We start from the raw sequence: 21266 nt of genomic DNA, 5'->3' as shown, positions 1-21266 counted from the left end.
ATGTGGCCATAAAAGGTCCAGGGGAGTGGGGAGGAAGGCGGTGAGCCTGGGGAGCGGTCCTGCTAGGTGACCGCTGCTGGTGGTCAAGACATATTCCCTGAGACTGGGGAAAGGAGTAATTCAGAAGAAGGTCGCCTGTGTGCCCCCGGTGGTGAGGTGGGGCATTTTGGATCTCGGATATGGGCCCCCTGGGCCAGAAAGACTGGGCTAAGGGCCTTAGAATGCTGTTTCTTGGGGTGGCTGGGCTTTCAGTACTTGAGGCTACAGCCTGAAAGGATGGGGAAGAACCCCTGGGACTGACCTGCTGTGCGGCCGGCAGTGGTGGCGTTGCAGTGAGCAGCTGAGGGTCTGGGACGTGTTCCGGCGACGTGCTGGGTAGCACACATGGAGAGAGGAGCTCCGGTAAAGTCTGGGAGAGCCGATCCCGGCTGTTGAGCCAGTCAGCATGGGGAGCTGAGGCTGGCAGAGGCGGCTCTGAGGTGGAGCGTTGCTGAAGCGGCTGTGCGGCTGGGCTTCTAGGTCTGTCCGGGTGCACTTCAGCTGGCCGTGTGGTCGGCGTACCGGCGCCATCTTGGAGATCCAAGGAGCGGTTGCATGTGGAGGCACCTGGAGAGGCATAATGTCGGGCAAAGAGGTGGGGGAGATCACTTTGTGAAGCTGTCAGGGGAGCCACTGTACGGGCTCTACCCTTCTTAAGCGTCTTGCCCATCAGGAACGGCTGTATGGATAGGAAATTCGCAAGGGATGCAGAGGAGCTCTTTCAGAGAGTGTCCTCACTCGGTCATGGCCGGCCACGCCCCCAAAATCTCCCCTTTTCATATGATACTTCTGATCAGATCTCCACTCACTGACTTATTGTTGTCTTTTCTAGATAATGTGATGTAGAAATAATTTTCGTTATCTCAGTGGCCCAAATAATTAAAAAAGGAATACCTTGACTGCCAGAATCCCTCACCCAGGGAAAACTTTTAATGTGGTGCCCCTCCCCCACGAAGTAATACAAACCGTTTTCTGTATGCTGTTATATATACTACCTACATGTATTTTGAGCTTGTCAGCCTCGGCCAGCGCTGCTAATGACAGATGTGGGGACCATCCTCTCCTGAGCCATGCAAATAGAATCTGTTGTATCCCTGTTCTTATTAAGTCCCTACTACCCCCTACCCCCTACTCCCTGCACCTAGGGAGCATGCTCTGCCAGCTCTCCTGACAATACCCTATCCCCCACAATTCTTCCAAAGGGGCTTTCATTCTCATGATTGGTGAGGGTTCCAGAGTTCAGACCACCCACCAACAATGAATTGTGACATACTCAGGGGGCGGATTGGCCATAGACCTACAGGGAAATTTCCCAGTGGGCCAAGCCCTTCTCTCTGCCGCTGACTGGGTACATAATGAGCTCTCAGTGGTAATTAACTCTGTGAGAATTAGGTACTCATGTATCCGGCCAGAGACCGCACGTGTCCTCCTGAATTCAACTGCTGTGGCCCGCACCCCACCTCCTAAGCCCCCTGCTCCATATCCTAATCAGAGACAATTGGAAGGGGAGGACAGAAAATGTCATCTATTTATGGCTACCACAGAGAAACAGCTCTTGGGGAAATATATTATGTTACACTGTGGTATATGGTTCTGCTGGAATGTTATTTTGCTATATGGTATTGCTGAACCTGCCCTGACTTTTGTCAGTTTGAACCATCCCTACAATATGGGGCCACTTCTTGTTTTTTTTTCCAGAGCCACTTTAAGTTCCCAGTCCGTCCCTGGACATACTATAAATGCTTAACATAGGAAATAGAAATATCCCTTTTAAAGACTATGATACATGCTTCTATAAGATCCATACTTTTTTTGTATTCTTTGTTTCTGCTCTGAAGACTTTTTGTTGTTGACATCATCCAGTTATCAACATGTTTTTAGAGGTCAAAATATGTCACAAACTGGAGGATTTCCCCCCAAAAAACTTTAATGTAAGGATTTGCATGAATTCATGTGGCCTTATTAGCATACTGTAATATTTTTGTCATTTTATATTTCCTATGGATTGACTTGCACGAGCAGCTCCTACAAATACTGTAATGCTGTTATTCACTTGTCATGCTGTTTTAACCTAGTTCAGACTTCCATGATTTGGTCAGTGATTTCCATCAGCGATTGTGAGCCAAAACCAGGTGCGGCTCTAAACACAGAACAGGTGTGTAGGTTCCAATCCTGATTTTGGCTCACAATCACTTATGGAAATTACTGACCAAATCACTGAAGTGTGAACTAGGCCCTATACAACTATAACTCACTGACTCAGTACATCATTTACTTTATTATAAAACTTTGATCCACAGAATAATTCCTTTACTTCTGACAAAGAGATGCAGACATACAAACAATATAGAATGTGTACTGTAGATGCAACAAGGAGGGACACAAAAAGTCATTTTTGGCAATATGGTGTTTCTATTACTATTAGGTTTATAGCCCAAAAATATACAGATTTATGCATAGAGTTCAGTATAATTATGGCAATTGGATTTAGTTTATGTTTTTGAAGACAGAAATGTGTTCTTTTCTAATTGCCTTGATCATAGTAGTATAAAAAACACATACATGTAGCACAAGTATACAGTACAGAATACTCCAAAATCAGTAATGAATTTACAGAATTATTGTGTACAAAACCCAGTTTTTAACCATGTGTCAATGATGTGATAATTGCATATTTATGATAATTGATGAATAAAGGATGTTCTTTAATGAGAACCTGTCTGCCCTCCTGACATGTCAGTTTTAGTAAACTAGAATGCAAGTATGTCATAAATACTTGAATTCTGGTTTTATTAAGCCAATCAGGAGAGCAGACAGGTTCTCTTAAGTTAGAATGAGTTTTAAAAGGGTTTTTACAGTTTCAATTTTTGATGATCTATCCACAGTAAGCTCTTTACACTGTGTAGTGGCCATGTGGGTAACATTCATTTAAATAAGCTGCAGTACCCCTGCACAGCCACTATACAGTGTATTGAGCTTCCTCTTTCCGACTCTGTCCACTGTTGTTTCTGGCGTCGGCTGTCAGACCCCCAACAAACTGATATTGTTAAACTCTATTGAGGGTAGGTCATCATAAATATAAAACAGAAAACCCCTTTAAATACAATTTTCAGGGGTCGGATAACCCTTTTAATTAAGTCACTACTACATGAAGGGATTGATAATAAATCATGGCCAATTTTGAAGTATTGGAATATTTCTAAAAACATATATATTGGACTAAAGCCGTATAAAATGTTATGTTCTAAAGAGGTCAACAGCACTGGGCAATGATATAAAAGTGCAAGCCTTAGAACAGGCATCCTCAAACTGCGGCCCTTCAGCTGTTGCAAAACTACAACTCCCAGCATGCCCGAACAGCCTACAGGCATCAGCCTATAGCAGGGCATTGTGGGAGTTGTAGTTTACAACAGCTGGAGGGCCGCAGTTTGAGGATGCCTGCCTTAGAGCATGAGGCAGCACTCCAATAAATATAAATCTTTATTCATCCATGTTGTGAAAAGTTTTATGCATGTGCAGTATATTTTATTTATTTTGTCTCTTTTTTATTATTATAATCACTGCTGAACATTCAATATCAAATGTATATTTACTGTAAAGAAATTGATCTTTTATCACTAATTTACTAGAATTGTGATCAGGGTGGTAGAAAATGAAAACATTGAACTGAAATTAGAAGTAAACACAAATCTGGATTATTATGGATGTCATGATTTTAATGGGTAGTTAAACAAGTTGTAAAATATATCGAGATCTATGTATACAGTAACCCTAGTACAAGAACAGTCCCCAGACATTGTGGGTTATTGCACAATATTTTTTGCCTGTTGTAAGAATTGAGCAATCATTACTCTATGCTAAAGTAAAAACTATTGCCACATATGTTTTTTCTTCCCATTTTACTTTAATGTTACTCTATTTGCATAAAGATCATGTATAGTGTGACCTATAAATTTGTATTATATTCTTTTTACGATTTCTTGATAATATTGTAAATTATGATATAGTATTTAAAATGCTATAGAGTGAATACATACTTAAAATATAATATGGTACACATTGTCTTTTCTAAAAGATACAAACATATACAGTTCTCCATAGCCAACAAAAATATAGAAACTTGAATTTTGCCAAAGTACCATTAAAAATAGTAGAAAAGCACAAGTCTACATCAACGCTCCTTTAATCTAAACTAATGCAAAGAATAAGTTAGGAAGCTGCCTGTAGTGACCAATCAAGTCATAGAAAAATGTAGTTTTTTATCTTTGGTTGGTAAGGGCTCATGCACACAGCTATATTATGGCTCCATATAGCCTCCCAGTTGTAGGAGGCTATAATATGGCACCCAAACACTTGTGTAGAGCTCTGCTACTCCACTGGATGCTCCTAATTACATATGGAATTTTTTTTTTTTTTTTCAGATGGGCTATAGCATGTGTCATTGGGTGCTATCTTATGGAGCTACTGCATTGAGGGAAGAATAGCACTAGGAGCCCAAATGACCTGTTGTGACATAAGAAGACACTGTTATGCACTGGAGTCCTAACCTTTCGGTTCTGCATCTGTGTCTGCCATGTGTACAAGTACTAATAACTCCACTTTGTGGTTCTCACTACATTTTCTAAACAGGGAACAACCTGCATTTAAAGGTCTACAATGTGCACGTTAGGATACAATATGTAACTCATTTTTTTTCAGCATTAGTTCCTGGGTGCAAAAATGCATTAATATTAGAGACTACTCAAACTCTTCGGAGAGTCATCAGGTTATTTTTTCACAGTGTTCTTCACAGGAAGTCAGTGTGCAAAGAAATTCTGACTCACTGGAGGAACAAATCTTATTCTTGACCAGAAAAAGCATGATTCATATTCATGTATTAAAGGCGTTGTCTCAACTAGCCGTTACTAAGGCAAGATAAGACACAGTCTTGACCACCTCCCGGCCGGGAAACAGCAGAGCCCTCCAGTGCTGTTTCAGTAGCTTCTATTGCCATGCATGAGAGCCATGGAAATAGTATAGTACAGAAAGCTATGGTGTCTCCCTAACTCAGAAACAGCATAGCTTGCTGTGCTACAATGTTTCCATAGCTCTCATGCACGGCAATAGAAGCTACTGAAACAACGAGCGCCAGAGCACTCTGCTGTTTCCCGGCCGGGAGGTGGTCAGAACTGTGTCTCACCTCAAAGGGATCTCACATCTGAACAGGTTCTCATGAGATCAGGGCATTAATACAACAACCTGTTAAATATTTAACTAGTGGGACAAGTTGTAAACCCTAAGCAGCCCCTAGTGCTAAAGAGAGGATAATAAAAAAACGATTCCCCTCTCACATTTTTGGCAATGATGGCCTCCATGTCTCTTTGAAATCAGAGCTGAACTGCAGTTGTGTCACATGACTTTTCTCAACTCTGCTGATTGGCTGAGACTTACAGAGTGGATTGGCATATCTGGATGTAGGTTTCCAATGGCCACCTAAAGTGTCTAGGGATACACAACCAAACAGCTATTGCTACAGGGTGTAGTCAGGCCACACCATATAAGGGCTCTTTCACACTTGCGTTGTTGTGTTCCGGCATAGAGTTCCGTCGTCGGGGCTCTATGCCGGAAGAATCCTGATCAGGATTATCCCCATGCATTCTGAATGGAGAGAAATCCATTCAGGATGCATCAGGATGTCTTCAGTTCCGGAACAGAACGTTTTTTGGCCGGAGACAATACCACAGCATGCTGCGCTTTTTGCTCCGGTCAAAAATCCTGAACACTTGCCGCAAGGCCGGATCCGGAATTAATGCCCATTGAAAGGCATTAATCTGGATCTGGCCTTAAGCTAAACGTCGTTTCGGCGCATTACCGGATCCGACGTTTAGCTTTTTCTGAATGGTTACCATGGCTGCCAAGACGCTAAAGTCCTGGCAGCCATGGTAAAGTGTAGTGGGGAGCGGGGGAGCAGTATACTTACCGTCCGTTCGGCTCCCGGGGTGCTTCAGAGTGACGTCAGGGCGCCCCACGCACATGGATGATGTGATCGCATGGATCACGTCATCCATGCACATGGGGCGCTCTGACGTCATTCTGGAGCGCCCCGGGAGCCGCACGGACGGTAAGTATACTGTTCCCCCGCTCCCCACTACTACTATGGCAGCCAGGACTTTAATAGCGTCCTGGCTGCCATAGTAACACTGAACGCATTTTGAAGACGGATCAGTCTTCAAATGCTTTCAGTTCACTTGCGTTGTTACGGATCCGGCGGGCACCTCCGGCAAATGGAGTACACGACGGATCCGGACAACGCAAGTGTGAAAGAGGCCTTACAGTCTTTACTCAGACTAAACTCAAAAAGTCAAATCTTAAAGTTTCCTCCAGTTGCAATCTCATGCCCAACCACGCATTGGATGTGGAGAAACGGTGCCTGCTGTGTCCTACATCTGCCAAAGCAACCATACAAAGCTGAGAGTATATCGGACATGACCCTATTAATCAGAATAGGACTTTCTTGTCACTGCTATTGATATATGGACCCTGGTTCGAACTGAGCATGGATGTATCACCCCAAACAAGTGAATGGCCACATCAGTCTGATGAAACAGATTTGAAGAAAGTGGCAAGCGAAAACCCTGAAAGCAATTAGATTATGACTACAACTGCAACAGGACATGTGAGTGAGAAGTGACTTGACCATTCATGTGGTCAAGGTAGTAAGGAGAAAGTTGCATGTTACATGACACAAGGAAATGTATGGAGGCAAGTGGAAGACCTCAGATAGAAGGAATGTGTATCGTACCCATGTAGAAGTTCAGAGTTTTATGAGGATTTTGTCAACTTGATGTGGAAACATTGTATTGTACCATATATTTCACCAGTAAAAGGTATATGAGGTGCAGGGTTGCAATTCTGCCACATAAGTGGACAGCAATACTATAAATTACATGGTTGAGAGTCCACATTACAAGCATAAGTCTAGAGGGAATTTTTCTATAAAGCTGTTCAGTCCTGGCACAACATTGAAAATGCTCTAGTATATTCATGATTGTCACTTGCAAGCCATCTGATATATAGTGTTTGCTGTCTACCCTCTATAAGTGTTATGTGGTGTCAGTGTACACATAACTGGCAGTGTAATTTGCATTTGTAGTTACAATATAGATATCTCTTACATAAACTATTGTATATTGTCATGACATCAGTATATTTTTTCAGTATCCGTGTAAAATGTAAGCAATTGTAGCAAATGTTAAATACAAATAAAAAATATAGGCATAGTACAGCATAGCCCGACATGTCAGTCACAGACTGAAAAAAGGCTTGCATGTTTCTGTGATAATCACTTTCAACCCATCATTTTTTGGAGTACGGTCCAGCCGTCACCATTATATTCACAAACTTGGATAGTAAATATAGCGCTGAGTAAAAAAAAATGTATATATATATATTTATATATAAACTGTGTGTATATGTATATGTATGTATATATATATATATATATATATATATATATATATATATATATATATATATATAGTCAGATACAGACAGAGCAATCTGTTCTACTGGCAACAATGGTCACTGACCTATTACCAGCCATGGTACTAATATGCTTGTACTTGAGCCTGGTTAACAGGTTACTACACCTAAACTTCAATGCATCTGGCTCCAAGTTTATGGATCCTTTCTGGCAATTGTCAAATGTCGCAGTGTTAAGTTCAACCCTAGATGTAGCTATACGTATAATTGATCGCCATCACTCTGCTGTAAAGATTGTGTTTATTCCAGATCGAGGGACCACGGAAGTTATGGTTGTTAAAGTCTCTTGAGCAACATACATAGTTTCAAGGTTACAAATGTGCAACACTCGTGCAATAGTGGAGACTGTCTATTCCAACTGTCTATTCCCTTCCTGGTAAAACTGGCTCACCCAGACCGGAAGGATATTTTGGTTTTAGCCACCAAATGGATGACTCCATGGACTTTAGGCATCTGTTTAAAGCACTTTAAAAAGTTCTTATGGTCTTCTCCTCATTTCAGTGCATCAATTTGCTGTTCATTTTTAAATATTGCACTTAGATCTCATAGCAGATCAGAAAAGTTAAATTTTTGGTATATTCTGGCACTGTGGATGTGCCCAAGACTGGAGCATATCTTTGGTCAGGATGATATTTTTGGTCTTCACAACATAGAAGGCCCAAATGACATTATTGCATAAAGTTGGAATATCTGTTCCATACAGTACATTGTACCATGTTCCATAGTGAAGTAAGATCATTGCTGCCGGTATCTTCTACAGGAAGCTCTCCTCCTCATGATGCACCTGCTCATCTTCCTGGGTATGACTCTGGACTTCACTTTCGACCTCTTGTTCTGGCTGCCCTAGAGGGCTATCACAGGAAATTGTAGAAGATGTGTTTCCTTCTTGCAGTGTAGAGCTGGGTATTAAAAACATGACATGAATAAACCATTATCTTATAATACATCTATGTTTCCAAAGTAGCTGAAAGAATATATTCTTAATATGTACTTATTATCAATATCTGGTGCCACCCTCTTCTATGGCACTGTACAATCACATGCAAATGGGTGATAAAAACCAAAATATTCCAATACAAATACCAAAGCTAAAGAATTTAAATGTGAAACATGATAAAGTTAGAGAGCCCTACCCAAACTATCTTACAAAGTAATAAAGACAAGAGGAGATTGGGGTTGCATAAGCAGAAGTAGGGATTGGCTATAGTGACTAGATGCACTTTGTTGGATAATGATTGAAGGTTGCATGGTTAATTTGAACCTATAACCACTCCTAACATGTCTGTTTTACAAACTACTTGCATTCCCCATGTAATTCAATTCTGGATCATCTATTATTATGGCTCTATGATGTGTCATTTCATCTAGAAGTTATACATTTCTAGCAGTTTGCAATACAGGTCCAGATGGGTGTTACTACTGTAGTTGAGGTGTGTACCTGCACAGTCTGACACTGTCAACACTGATTGGATGATGTCAGACTGTGCAGGGACACACCTCAACTACAGTAGTAACATCCATCTGGAACTTTATTGCAAACTGTTCAAAATTCTGAACTTCTAGAAGTAATAATAAAGGAATGGTACAACACAGAGTCATAGATCCAGAATAGGGGAATGCAAGTATTTATTAAAACAGACATGTCAGGAGAGGTTACAGGTCCTTTTTAAAGGGAATGTATCATCATAAAATAACATGCTATCAGGTATTTTTTAAATTTTTAACATGTAACTCATATAAATTCCCAAACGCTGAGTGTTTACTTATTTGGCTTGACCTAGACAAGCCACCATCCTAGACGTAGGGGATGAGCGTTACCTGACTGTTTCTTTTAACCCAAAATCCTGCATCTTACAATGTAGGTTGTTTCATATATTGGACTAGCTATTTTGCGATGACATAATCAGCCCGAACACAAACGGGGAACATTTTTTAAAACCAGCGTTTTAGACGCTTCTAAATGTAAGACAGCTTCCTTGCTGTCTTACATTTAGACCTTTTTGTACGCCTAAAACAGGCATAGAAAGTGATAAATGAGACTAGCCTGTCGGCCCGTCCCCTTCCCCGCCACGCCCACAATTTTACTCCGGGCGTGAGAGCAGGGAGAAGTCGCAGATAGTGGTGTATATAGGTGTATTTCAGTATAATAAATAATCCCCAAAATGACTCTGATTTGTTTCTCTTATATTTATAGAAACCTTTTTTAAATGTCTGCTTTACCTTGGTCGACTTTCTGAGTTCTCATTCAGCACGTTATCAGAGTCCTCGGGCTTAGGGTCAGGCAGAGGGATAATATATTCACTGTCATTTGGTTGTACTGCTGAATATAGAATATTTGAAATACTTTCTCCCTCATAGACTGGATTATTTATTTTAGTTGCTTGAGGCCTCACACGAACGACAGCAGGATGATCACTTCTTAAAAATTCTTCATTTACTTGTTTGTATCTCTATAAAACACAGAAAAAAATTACATTATTTGGCATCACATTTATGTTTATACTTAACCCTTTAAGGACACGGCCACATTTCACCTTAAGGACCAGGCCATTTTTTGCAAATCTGACCAGTGTCACTTTATGTGGTGATAACTTTAAAACGCTTTGACTTATCCAGGCCATTCTGAGATTGTTTTTTAATCACATATTGTACTTCATGACACTGGTAAAATGGAGTCAAAAAAATCCATTTTTATTTATAAAAAAATACAAAATTTACCAAAAATTTTGAAACATTTGCAAATTTCAAAGTTTAAATTTCTCTACTTCTATAATACATAGTAATACCTACAACAATAGTTATTACTTTACATTCCCCATATGTCTAATTCATGTTTGGATAATTTTGGGAATGACATTTTATTTTTTGGGGATGTTACAAGGCTTAGAAGTTTAGAAGCAAATCTTGAAATCTTTCAGAAATATTCAAAAACCCACTTTTTAAGGACCAGTTCAGGTCTGAAGTCACTTTGTGAGGCTTACATAATAGAAACCACTCAAAAATGACCCCATTCTAGAAACTACACCCCTCAAGGTATTCAAAACAGATTTTTTGTAACTTTGTTAACCCTTTAGGTGTTCCACAAGAATTAATGGAAAATAGAGATAAAATTTCACTTTTTGGCAGATTTTCCATTTTTATAATTTTTTTCCAGTTACAAAGCAAGGGTTAACAGCCAAACAAAACTCAATATTTATGGCTCTGATTCTGTAGTTTACAGAAACACACCATATGTGGTCGTAAACTACTGTACGGGCACACGGCGTTGCGCAGAAGGAAAGGAATGCCATACGGTTTTTGGAAGGCAGATTTTGCTGGACTGGTTTTTTGACACCATGTCCCATTTGAAGCCCCCCTGATGAACCCCTAGAGTAGAAACTCCAAAAAAGTGACCTCATTTTAGAAATTAGACCCCTCAAGGTATTTAAAACTGATTTTACAAACTTTGTTAACCCTTTAGGTGTTCCACAAGAATTAATGGAAAATAGAGATAACATTTCAAAATTTCACTTTTTTGGCACATTTTCCATTTTAATATTTTTTTTCCAGTTACAAAGCAAGGGTTAACAGCCAAACAAAACTCAATATTTATGGCCCTGATTCTGTAGTTTACAGAAACACCCCATATGTGGTCGTAAACTGCTGTACGGGCACACGGCAGGGCACAGAAGGAAAGGAATGCCATACCGTTTTTGGAAGGCAGATCTATATTACACTTTTTGTGAGGCAAGGTAACAAGAAATAGTTGTTTTGGCACCGTTTTTATTTTTTGTTATTTACAACATTCATCTGACAGGTTAGATCATGTGGTATTTTTATAGAGCAGGTTGTCACGGATGTGACAAAACCAAATATGACTACTTTTTTTTTTGGTTGTTTGTTTCAGTTTTACATAACAAAGCATTTTTTTTTAAAAATTATTCTTTAGTATCTCACAGGCTCTTCACCGGAAGGCAGCGCCGATGCCTAAGGAATGCATCGCGCTGCCTTCCATGCCATTGGGTCCCCATTTTGCGGCGATCACCGATATGGGGGGTCACAGGACCCCCCGCGAACTGTCCCAGGGTGCCTGCTGATTGTTTTTAGCAGGCACCCAGTTCCGATCACCGCCCGGCGGTGATCGGAACTACACATGACGTACCGGTACGTCATGTGTCCTTAAGTACCAGCACATCATGCTGTACCGGTACGTCATATGTCCCCAAGAGGTTAAAGGCTATGTAAACCTTTGTGAGAAATTTTTTAATTATTGCATTGTACTTATTTTGAGCTAAAAATAATATTTTCAATTGGTTTTTATTAACAATATGGAATCCCTTTTTCTGTACAGAGCTGACATGCTCTATAAGCTGCCTGTGCATTATTTTTTTTTTTTCCGTCATCTGTGGAGCAGACATACTCCTTATCTCTGCTCCCTCAAATTATAAACACTCATTATAGCTGAGTTCTTATCTTACTGATAAGAATGCGGCCTAAATAAGTGTTTATGACCTTTTATTCGTTTAGAGATCTGGGTTATTAGATTTCCGGCACAAAGTGAAAGTACCAGTCACACAGCTAGAAAAACGGTTAACCCTTTGTAACAAACCAGCTCCATATTTTTAATAAAGGCCAATTGAAAATATTATTTTTGGTCAATCATAAATGAAAGCCTTTAAGGTATGCTTTGTACATGACAAATTCTGCAGCAATCCCAAATTAGCATGAAATAAAGTGTCCTTTGTGAACCAATGTTACGTTTCAGTTCACCAGCTGGGAATTTTTTTTAAGCTTTGCATATGTTATCCCTTGCTGCTAACAGTCTTTGTTGAGTGTCCGAATAAGTCAGGCAGGGTTTATAGGAATTAAAATGCACAATATACCTGTTTGTAGCCATCAGCTAAAAGGTTTCCAGTCAGAGTCACCAAGCTGGAAAAAGTTGGCCTTTTTTCAAACTTTTCATCCCAGCATTTTTGCATAATCTCATAGCTGAAAAAGAAAAAGTTGTGGTTACTCATCAAACAGACCCAAAAGTTTCAAATATAAAATGATAGTATATACTGTATATTGTAACTTTAGATGGATATAACATAAGAACAGTATGTGGGCCGTATACTAAGAAATTGCTGGTACTAAATATACAAGAGGCACATGACTTCATCTGAGATAAGTGGTCTCATTTGATCTTTTTCCTGGGAACCATTTATAAAAATTGTATATACTAAGTCAATAAAAATGATGTAACAGGTTCCCTCACCTACCATTAATAATAAATGTACCTCACGAAAATCACGCTTTTTCTTAGAAGCTTTTGAGGATGCTACACAGCCTCCTTATAGGTATTTGTTAGTAGATTTAAGAGGCACTACTCCTGAACAGATGCGTTTTGAGAAATTGGTTCTAATAAGTGAATATTACAGTACAAGCAGCATTCGGTGATCGTATATAGTGACGACAAGATTTCTAAGAGAATACGATGCAACTGGTATCTCTTAAAAACACTGGTAAAAGCACCTCCCCTGCTAAAAAAAAAACTACCGTATTTTTCGGCCCATAAGACGCACTCCCCCCCCCCCCCAAAGTGGGGGAAAAATGCCCCTGCGTCTTATGGGGCGAATGCTGCCATTTTACATTGCAGACTGCGATGTATCAGCTGGAGGGGGAGGGAGGAGGGGCCGGTGTCATGCAAATGCAGCGGGGCCGGTGCGGTCACTGTACTCCGGCCCCGCCGCTCACTCACTTCCTTAATGCCTAAACCTTTTATAATAATAACTTTAATTGAAGTTCCGATCCCCAGCCCCATCTGTACTACTTACTAAATGTCCTGTAGCAGGCCGAGCAGGGTGGGCGGATGGCCGTAACTCACTGATGTCACGTGCCTGCACCGCCTACTTCATTCATAAAGTAGGCGGCGCAGGCACCTGATATCAGTGAGTTACGGCCGGCCGCCCGCCCTGCTCTGCCTGCTACAGGACATTTAGTAAGTAGTACAGATGGGGCTGGGGATCGGAACTTCAATTAAAGTTAATTTTATAAAAGGTTTAGGCAATAAAGCAGTGAGTGAGCGGCGGGGCCGGAGTACAGTGACTGCACCGGCCCCGCTGCATTTGCATGCCACCAGCCCCTCCCACAGGTTTAGCTCTGGTATATTAGGGCATCTGTGGATGCCACTATTATGGGTGGGGGATATGTGGATGGCACTGTTATGGGGTGGGGGATCTGTGGGTGACACATATATAGCAGTGCCATCCACAGATCCACCCCCCATAACAGTGCCCTCCACAGATCCCCCTCCATAACAGTGCCATCCACAGATCAACCACCCCATAACAGTGCCATCCACAGATCACCCACCCATAACAGTGCCATCCACAGATCACCCCCCATAACAGTGCCATACACAGATCTCCCCCCAATAAACATGCCATCCACAGATCACCCCCGCCCATAACAGTGCCATCCACAGATCACCCCCGCCCATAACAGTGCCATCCACAGATCACCCCCATAACAGTGTTATCCACAGATCCCCCCCATAACAGTGCCCCCTCAGATCCCCCCCATAACAGTGCCATCCACAGATCCCCCCATAACAGTGCCATCCACAGATCCCCCCCATAACAGTGCCATCCACAGATCCCCCCATAACAGTGCCATCCACAGATCCCCCCCATAACAGTGCCATCCACAGATCCCCCCATAACAGTGCCATCCACAGATCCCCCATAACAGTGCCATCCACAGATCCCCCATAACAGTGCCACCCACAGATCCCCCCATAACAGTGCCACCCACAGATCCCCCCATAACAGTGCCACCCACAGATCCCCCTATACCAGTGCCATCCACAGATCCCCCATAGTAGTGTCATGCACAGACCACCATTAGTTCAAAACCCACCAAAAGCACAGGTGCGTCTTATAGGGCGAAAAATACGGTATATTATGCAGTGCTGGTAAAGATTTAATCATGGCCATAGCAGAGATCACTTTAAATATCTTAGAAGGTAGAATACCTCTAAAAGAACGTCAGAAAAATATACTACACAATGCTATAAGAAAGCTGTGCTCTTTATGGATGACCATAAAGAAAAAGAAGCGCTTGGTCATTCAATCTTGAATTTCACAATTGCATTAATAACAAGCCTTTTTGCAAGTAAATAATAATGGAGCCTGCTGAGAAAATGTATCTGATCCCAAGAAGTGAGCTTAACAAGTTAAAACAGACCATCACCTACCATACATCAGAGCACAATTCAGGCTCTTGATGATGAAATGAGTAAAATTTAAAATATCAGAGATTCACCGGATGATGTTAAAACGAAAAGATACAGTGATGTACTACAAAGATACTTGGCTTATGCTAGACAGGATGCGAAAGAGATAATGACTTTAAACCTTGTTACGCCTCCTATACCTGATCATCAACAATTGCCAAGTACTGTACCTGATAAAAGTGGAGAGATCTGTGACATTGTAAGTACACACACACATATATGTATTGCTTTATAATATCCTGACACCAAGTTTGTAAAAAGAAAACCTTTTATCTGTGTGATTTTATGACTTGTGTAAGTTATTATATAGTAAATAATGTTTTATCTATGTTTTAAATAAAGTATTTTGAAAATATAAATACCGTTTTATCTGAGTCTTTTGAGGGAGCGTGATTGATAACAGGGGTCTTGTCTGGAAATGTCTATAGCTTGGTACATGATATGTGAGTAGCAGATGCTTTATTCTTAGGGGTGCTGGAGTTTTGCTGCAATCACCTCCCTAGGTGGAGAGGGAATGGCGGGGGGGGGATATTCATGGTACCTACCTGTGAAACTGTCAATTACTTTGACATGGTAGTAGTAACGCTTCGCTACTAACGTCTAATAATTTCTAATCAGGGGTGTAACTACCATAGCGGCAGACCATGCGACTGCTATGGGGCCCAGGGCAAGAGGGGCCCAATCTTAGTTGGGATTATCACCTCTTCTACTGGAGGTGAAAACTTGGTCAGGACTCTACCCTCTAAACTTTAGAGTCTAAAGGAACAACTTTTGCAAATGAGGCAGTGGAAAAATGGCCCAAGGGTCATTTAGAAGGGTTTAGGCAGAAACCCTTCTGTCCTGTGTGGGGGACCTGGTTTGATCCTTGCCATGGGTCCCTTACCTCTCTATGTACGCCACTGTTTCTAATACCTAATGTTTAATATCAGATGCACACAACAGCGAAAATTTCATAGGAAGCCAATTAATCTAGCAGTAAGGTTTTTTGTAGTGTGGAATAAAACTATTGGGTCTATAGGAATCTCATGGGAACGCATGAAAAACGGACTACATGCAGATGTTGCCTTTGGTCAGATTCAAACCCAGGACCTATTTGCTAAAGTGTATGATATTCTTGTATAACATTTGATTTTTCAAAACTGTTTTTACTATTTGTGTTTATAAAAATTACTGGAGTCTAAATCAGTTGTAACTTACACTGCTTCTGAGGCATACGATGGTTTTGACATCCTATAGCCTCGCTTTATGGCATTGTAGAACTGTTCATTCATTGGCAATTCAGGATATGGTGTTCCACCTATAACGATACATCATATATGTACAGTCATATATTAAAACACAGTGGATCATGTATATAGTGCAAAAGATTGATTTGAACTGGTGGTACAGTATATGAACAACAAAATAAAATAGGAATATTCTATAGGACAAAAAGTAACATGACGAGCAAAAAGGAATAGGGGTTCTGTTTCAAGACTCTCATCTGTTATCCACATAAGAGAACAGCTAGATCATATACCGCCAGATCATATACCGCTGCCAGATCATATACCGCTGAAGAAGGCCGATATAGGCCGAAACGTACGGTACTCATACAATGTGTCTCTGATATATGGGCATCCACTGGATCATGTATGCAACATGAAATAATTGTGAATAATAAATCTCACAGATTAATGGCAAATTGAATTAGCTGTGTGCAGCAATTTTTTCTACTACATCTCAAGACCTACAGCCCAAGTAGATTAAATTTGGATGTTGGTGGACTGGCTGTGAACAGAAGTTGTGCGGAGTGGAGAAAAGATGAACATTTGCACTGGGGCCGTTAATTCCTTAGTTATGCTTGCCTTTGTGGAGTATATCATTTCTAGTAGATCTGTATAATTCTTTCTGGTTCCTTTACAGATTGTAACTGATAGCTGAGGGTTTCAATAGCATGACATCATCTTGTCATTGTGGACCATTCTAACAAGTAGCAGTTTTTCAAAGCAGACAATTTTTGAACAATTTTGGTATACAGTATTATTATTTTTTTTACTTCAATTCAAATTGAAGAAGGATCTTTTGTTCCTTTATAATTATCTTTAGGATCCACTCCTGATATTGTGTACAGAAAATGCAATAAAAACTGAATGAATCCTAAGGGTCCATGCCACATGCTTCATATTTGTAGGACGTTTGAGGGTCTGTTCACATTAGCACCATGACTCTTGTCTATAAGAGTCATGACAGCCACTGTATGCCAGACCTATTTTCGATTGGATATAAGCGAACTCCATTAACGTCAGTGGGGTCCACTGATTTTTGCTGCCCTCTATTTGAAAATGTTTTGAGATTTTAAGGGTAACTGTGCTATTCCTACCATCAAAAATACTGTACAAGCTTAGGGAAGCTCCATACATTAGTGTGAACAGAGTCACTTTTACACAGTTTTTTCTTGGCCTAAAGTTGGGCCTAAATTTGCAGACGTATGGGGGTCATTTCGGAACAGATATATGCCACTTTTGTGGCTTATTTCTGGCCCAGATTCTGTCACACGCCAGGTTGCCGCAGAATCTGCAACTTCTTCCCCGCTCACGGCAGGTCTAAAAAAACGGGGCGTAGCGTAGGTAGGGAAGGGGACGGGCAGACAGGCCCGTCTCATTCATCATTTTCTATGCCTGGTTTAGGGGTATACAGCAAGAAAGATGTCTTACATTTAGAATTGGCTGTGGATATGCCGAAGTTATGTAGAGGCCGGCACCGACATTTAAAACGCCGTACTTAATAAATGTGCCCTTATTATACATAAGTCCAGAATACCTGTTAAAGGGGTATTCTGGTTTCATGAAATTGGTGTCCTATCCTCAGGATAGGTCATAAATTTCAGATTCATGGAGGTCCAACTCTCAGCACCGCAGCCAATCAGCTGTTTGAAGGGGTTGCGGTGTTAGTTCGAGAGCTATGTCCTCTTTAGTGTTTACCTGCACACCATAGAAACATAGAATGTGTCGGCAGATAAGAACCATTTGGCCCATCTAGTCTGCCCAATATACTGAATACTATGGATAGCCCCCGGCCCTATCTTATATGAAGGATGGCCTTATGCCTATCCCATGCATGCTTAAACCCCTTCACTGTATTTGCAGCTACCACTTCTGCAGGAAGGCTATTCCATGCATCCACTACTCTCTCAGTAAAGTAATACTTCCTTATATTACTTTTAAACCTTTGCCCCTCTAATTTAAAACTGTGTCCTCTTGTGGTAGTTTTTCTTCTTTTAAATATGCTCTCTTCCTTTACCGAGTTGATTCCCTTTATGTATTTAAAAGTTTCTATCATATCCTCTCTGTCTCTTCTTTCTCCCAAGCTATACATATTAAGGTCCTTTAACCTTTACTGGTAAGTTTTATCCTGCAATCCATGTACTAGTTTAGTAGCTCTTCTCTGAACTCTCTCTAGAGTATCTATATCCTTCTGGAGATATGGCCTCCAGTACTGCGCACAATACTCCAAGTGAGGTCTCACCAGTGTTCTGTACAGCGGCATAAGCACTTCACTCTTTCTACTGCTTATACCTCTCCCTATACATCCAAGCATTCTGCTGGCATTTCGTGCTGCTCTATTACATTGTCTTCCCACCTTTAAGTCTTCTGAAATAATTACTCCTAAATCCCTTTCCTCAGATACTGAGGTCAGGACTGTGTCAAATATTCTATATTCTGCCCTTGGGTTTTTACGCCCCAGGTGCATTATCTTGCACTTATCCACATTAAATTTCAGTTTCCAGAGTTCTGACCATTCTTCTAGTTTTCCTAAATCCTTTTCCATTTGGCGTTTCCCTCCAGGAACATCAACCCTGTTACATATCTTTGTGTCATCAGCAAAAAGACAAACCTTACCAGCGAGGCCTTTTGCAATATCACTTATGAAGATATTAAACAAAATCGGTCCCAGTACAGATCCCTGTGGAACCCCACTGGTAACATTACCTTGTTTTGAATGTTCTCCATTGACTACAACCCTCTGTTGTCTGTCACTCAGCCACTGCCTAATCCACTCAACAATATGGGAGTCCATGCTCAATGACTGCAGTTTATTGATAAGTCTTCTATGTGGGACAGTGTCAAAAGCCTTACTAAAATCTAGATATGCGATGTCTACTGCACCTCCACCGTCTATTATTTTATTCACCCAGTCAAAAAAATCTATAAGATTTGTTTGACATGATCTCCCTGAAGTAAACCCATGTTGTTTTTCATCTTGCAATCCTGTGGTACAGTGTAAATACATCTGTTCGTCCCATTCAAGTGAGTGGGAGAGGAAGCATGGTGGCCTATGCTTTATACCACCATAGGAAAAGATTACAATAATCACAGTATCTGCAATTTTAGAGTAGCCATCATATAACCAGGTTGTCATGGTGGCCTAGGTGTAGTTAGTTTCCCTAACGAATAATATTATGATACTGCCCCCATTTTTAATTAACATTTCTCATACCCAATGTGAATATTTCCCAAAGAAGAATTCCAAATGACCAGACATCGCTGAGAGTTGTGTACAGGTTGTTGAAAATGCTTTCTGGGGCCATCCACTTCAGAGGCAGGAAAGTCTATGATGAACAACAAAATACAGGAGTTATAAAATTGAAAGGCCATGGTTAACACATAAAGTATTATCTAAAAACAGATATTTAATCAAAGCAAAAGTTTGCTATTGTTGTAAAAAGTAAATAATAAAAAAAACTAGTGTTAGGCGAGCATGCTCGGCTGAACACTAGTTCGGCTCGACACATCGCGGTGTTCGGCTGAATACCGCGTGTGCTCGAGCACGATGCTAGAGTCTCCTCCAAGCATGTTTGTTGGCTGCGTAGCAGGTAAGTACTGCCATTCACTGTAATGCCGTAGCCATGTTGGCTGCTGGCATTACAGTGATTGGCTGGCCGAAACGCATCATCGGGTGCTATATAGCACCCGATGATGTGTTCGGCTCAGTATTAGTCAGGGAGAGCTGGAGAGCAGAAGGGAGAGATAGTGTAGGGATTGAAATAGCAATATTTTAGTTTTTATACTTGTTATAGACCCAAAATTTGTCTGTGTGTGGCAGCAATATATATTTTTAGCGCAACCTGCACCAAATTCCAAAAATTTGTTAGAGACCCAAAAGTCCTATTAAGGACTATAGTTGTATCTGGCAGCAATATATATTTTTAGCGCAAACTGCGCTAAATAGCTTGCAATTGTTTGGCTGCTGCAGACAGCGACATTATCTGCGCTACATCTCCTGTCTAACGCGTGCGCAGCCTAAAAATATCTGTGACATCCAGTATACTTTTTCCATAGACCGTGTCCATTGCGAACAATTATATTACCTGCGCTACATCTCCTGTATAATGTTTGCGTATCCGAAATATCAGTAACATTTAGTCTAATTTTTTTGCTGCTGGTGGCAGTGACATTACTTGCGCTACATCTCCTGTAATACGTTTGCCCATCCTAAATATGAGTGACATTAATTCAGTGTAATTTTTTATTAGCCGCTGGTGACAGCTACATTACTTGGCTATACCTCCTGTATAACGTTTGTGCATCCTAACTATCAGTGACATTCATTCAGTGTAATTTTTTATTAGGCGGTGGTGACAGCGACATTACTTGCGCTATACCTCCTGTATAATGTTTGTTCAACCTAAAGATCAGTGACATTAATGCAGTGTAATTTTTTATTAGGTGGTGTTGACAGCGACATTACTTGCGCTATACCTCCTGTTTAACGTGTGCGCATCCTAAATATCAGTGACATTAATTCAGTGTAATTTTTTATTAGGTGGTGTTGACAGCGACATTACTTGCGCTATACCTCCTGTTTAACGTGTGCATATCCTAAATATCAGTGACATTCATTCAGTGTAAATTTTTATTAGGCGGTGTTGACAGCGACATTACTTGCGCTATACCTCCTGTTTAACGTGTGCGCATCCTAAATATCAGTGACATTAATTCAGTGTAATTTTTTATTAGGTGGTGTTGACAGCGACATTACTTGCGCTATACCTCCTGTTTAACGTGTGCATATCCTAAATATCAGTGACATTCATTCAGTGTAAATTTTTATTAGGCGGTGGTGACAGCGACATTACTTGCGCTATACCTCCTGTTTAACGTGTGCATATCCTAAATATCAGTGACATTCATTCAGTGTAAATTTTTATTAGGCGGTGGTGACAGCGACATTACTTGCGCTATACCTCCTGTTTAACGTGTGCGCATCCTAAAAATATCTGTGACATTCTGTGTACTTTATTTGCGCATACACTTACAAAACCTGCGCTACTGTACGTGTGACATACTTGCAAGCATATATACCATTTAATATGCGCAAGGCGAGCAGTAAGGGACGGGGAAGTGGCCTTGCTGCTAATGGTGCACGCAGAAGCCGTGGCCCTGGGTGCGGTGAAACTGTGCCTGCTGCC

At 40.8% G+C, this 21266-nt stretch overlaps 1 protein-coding gene across 1 annotated transcript in view; it reads right to left on the bottom strand.

Annotated features, from left to right (window-relative positions):
- Positions 1 to 8025: 8025 nt before the first annotated feature.
- Positions 8026 to 21266, bottom strand: part of PDGFRB (platelet derived growth factor receptor beta) — a 186600-nt gene continuing 173359 nt past the window's right edge. The window contains exons 19-23 of the mRNA XM_040440726.1: positions 19295 to 19406; positions 16013 to 16112; positions 12423 to 12528; positions 9781 to 10010; positions 8026 to 8459 (exon numbers count right to left, since the gene is read on the bottom strand). Coding sequence (XP_040296660.1) covers positions 8315 to 8459; positions 9781 to 10010; positions 12423 to 12528; positions 16013 to 16112; positions 19295 to 19406 — 693 coding nt within the window. The 3' untranslated portion in view covers positions 8026 to 8314. The remainder of the gene's footprint in view (positions 8460 to 9780; positions 10011 to 12422; positions 12529 to 16012; positions 16113 to 19294; positions 19407 to 21266) is intronic.

Source organism: Bufo bufo, chromosome 1 (assembly GCF_905171765.1).
Source record: "Bufo bufo chromosome 1, aBufBuf1.1, whole genome shotgun sequence".
NCBI lineage: Eukaryota > Metazoa > Chordata > Amphibia > Anura > Bufonidae > Bufo > Bufo bufo.
The sequence above is the reverse complement of the archived record's forward strand: the minus strand, read 5'-3'. Positions and strand labels throughout refer to the sequence as shown.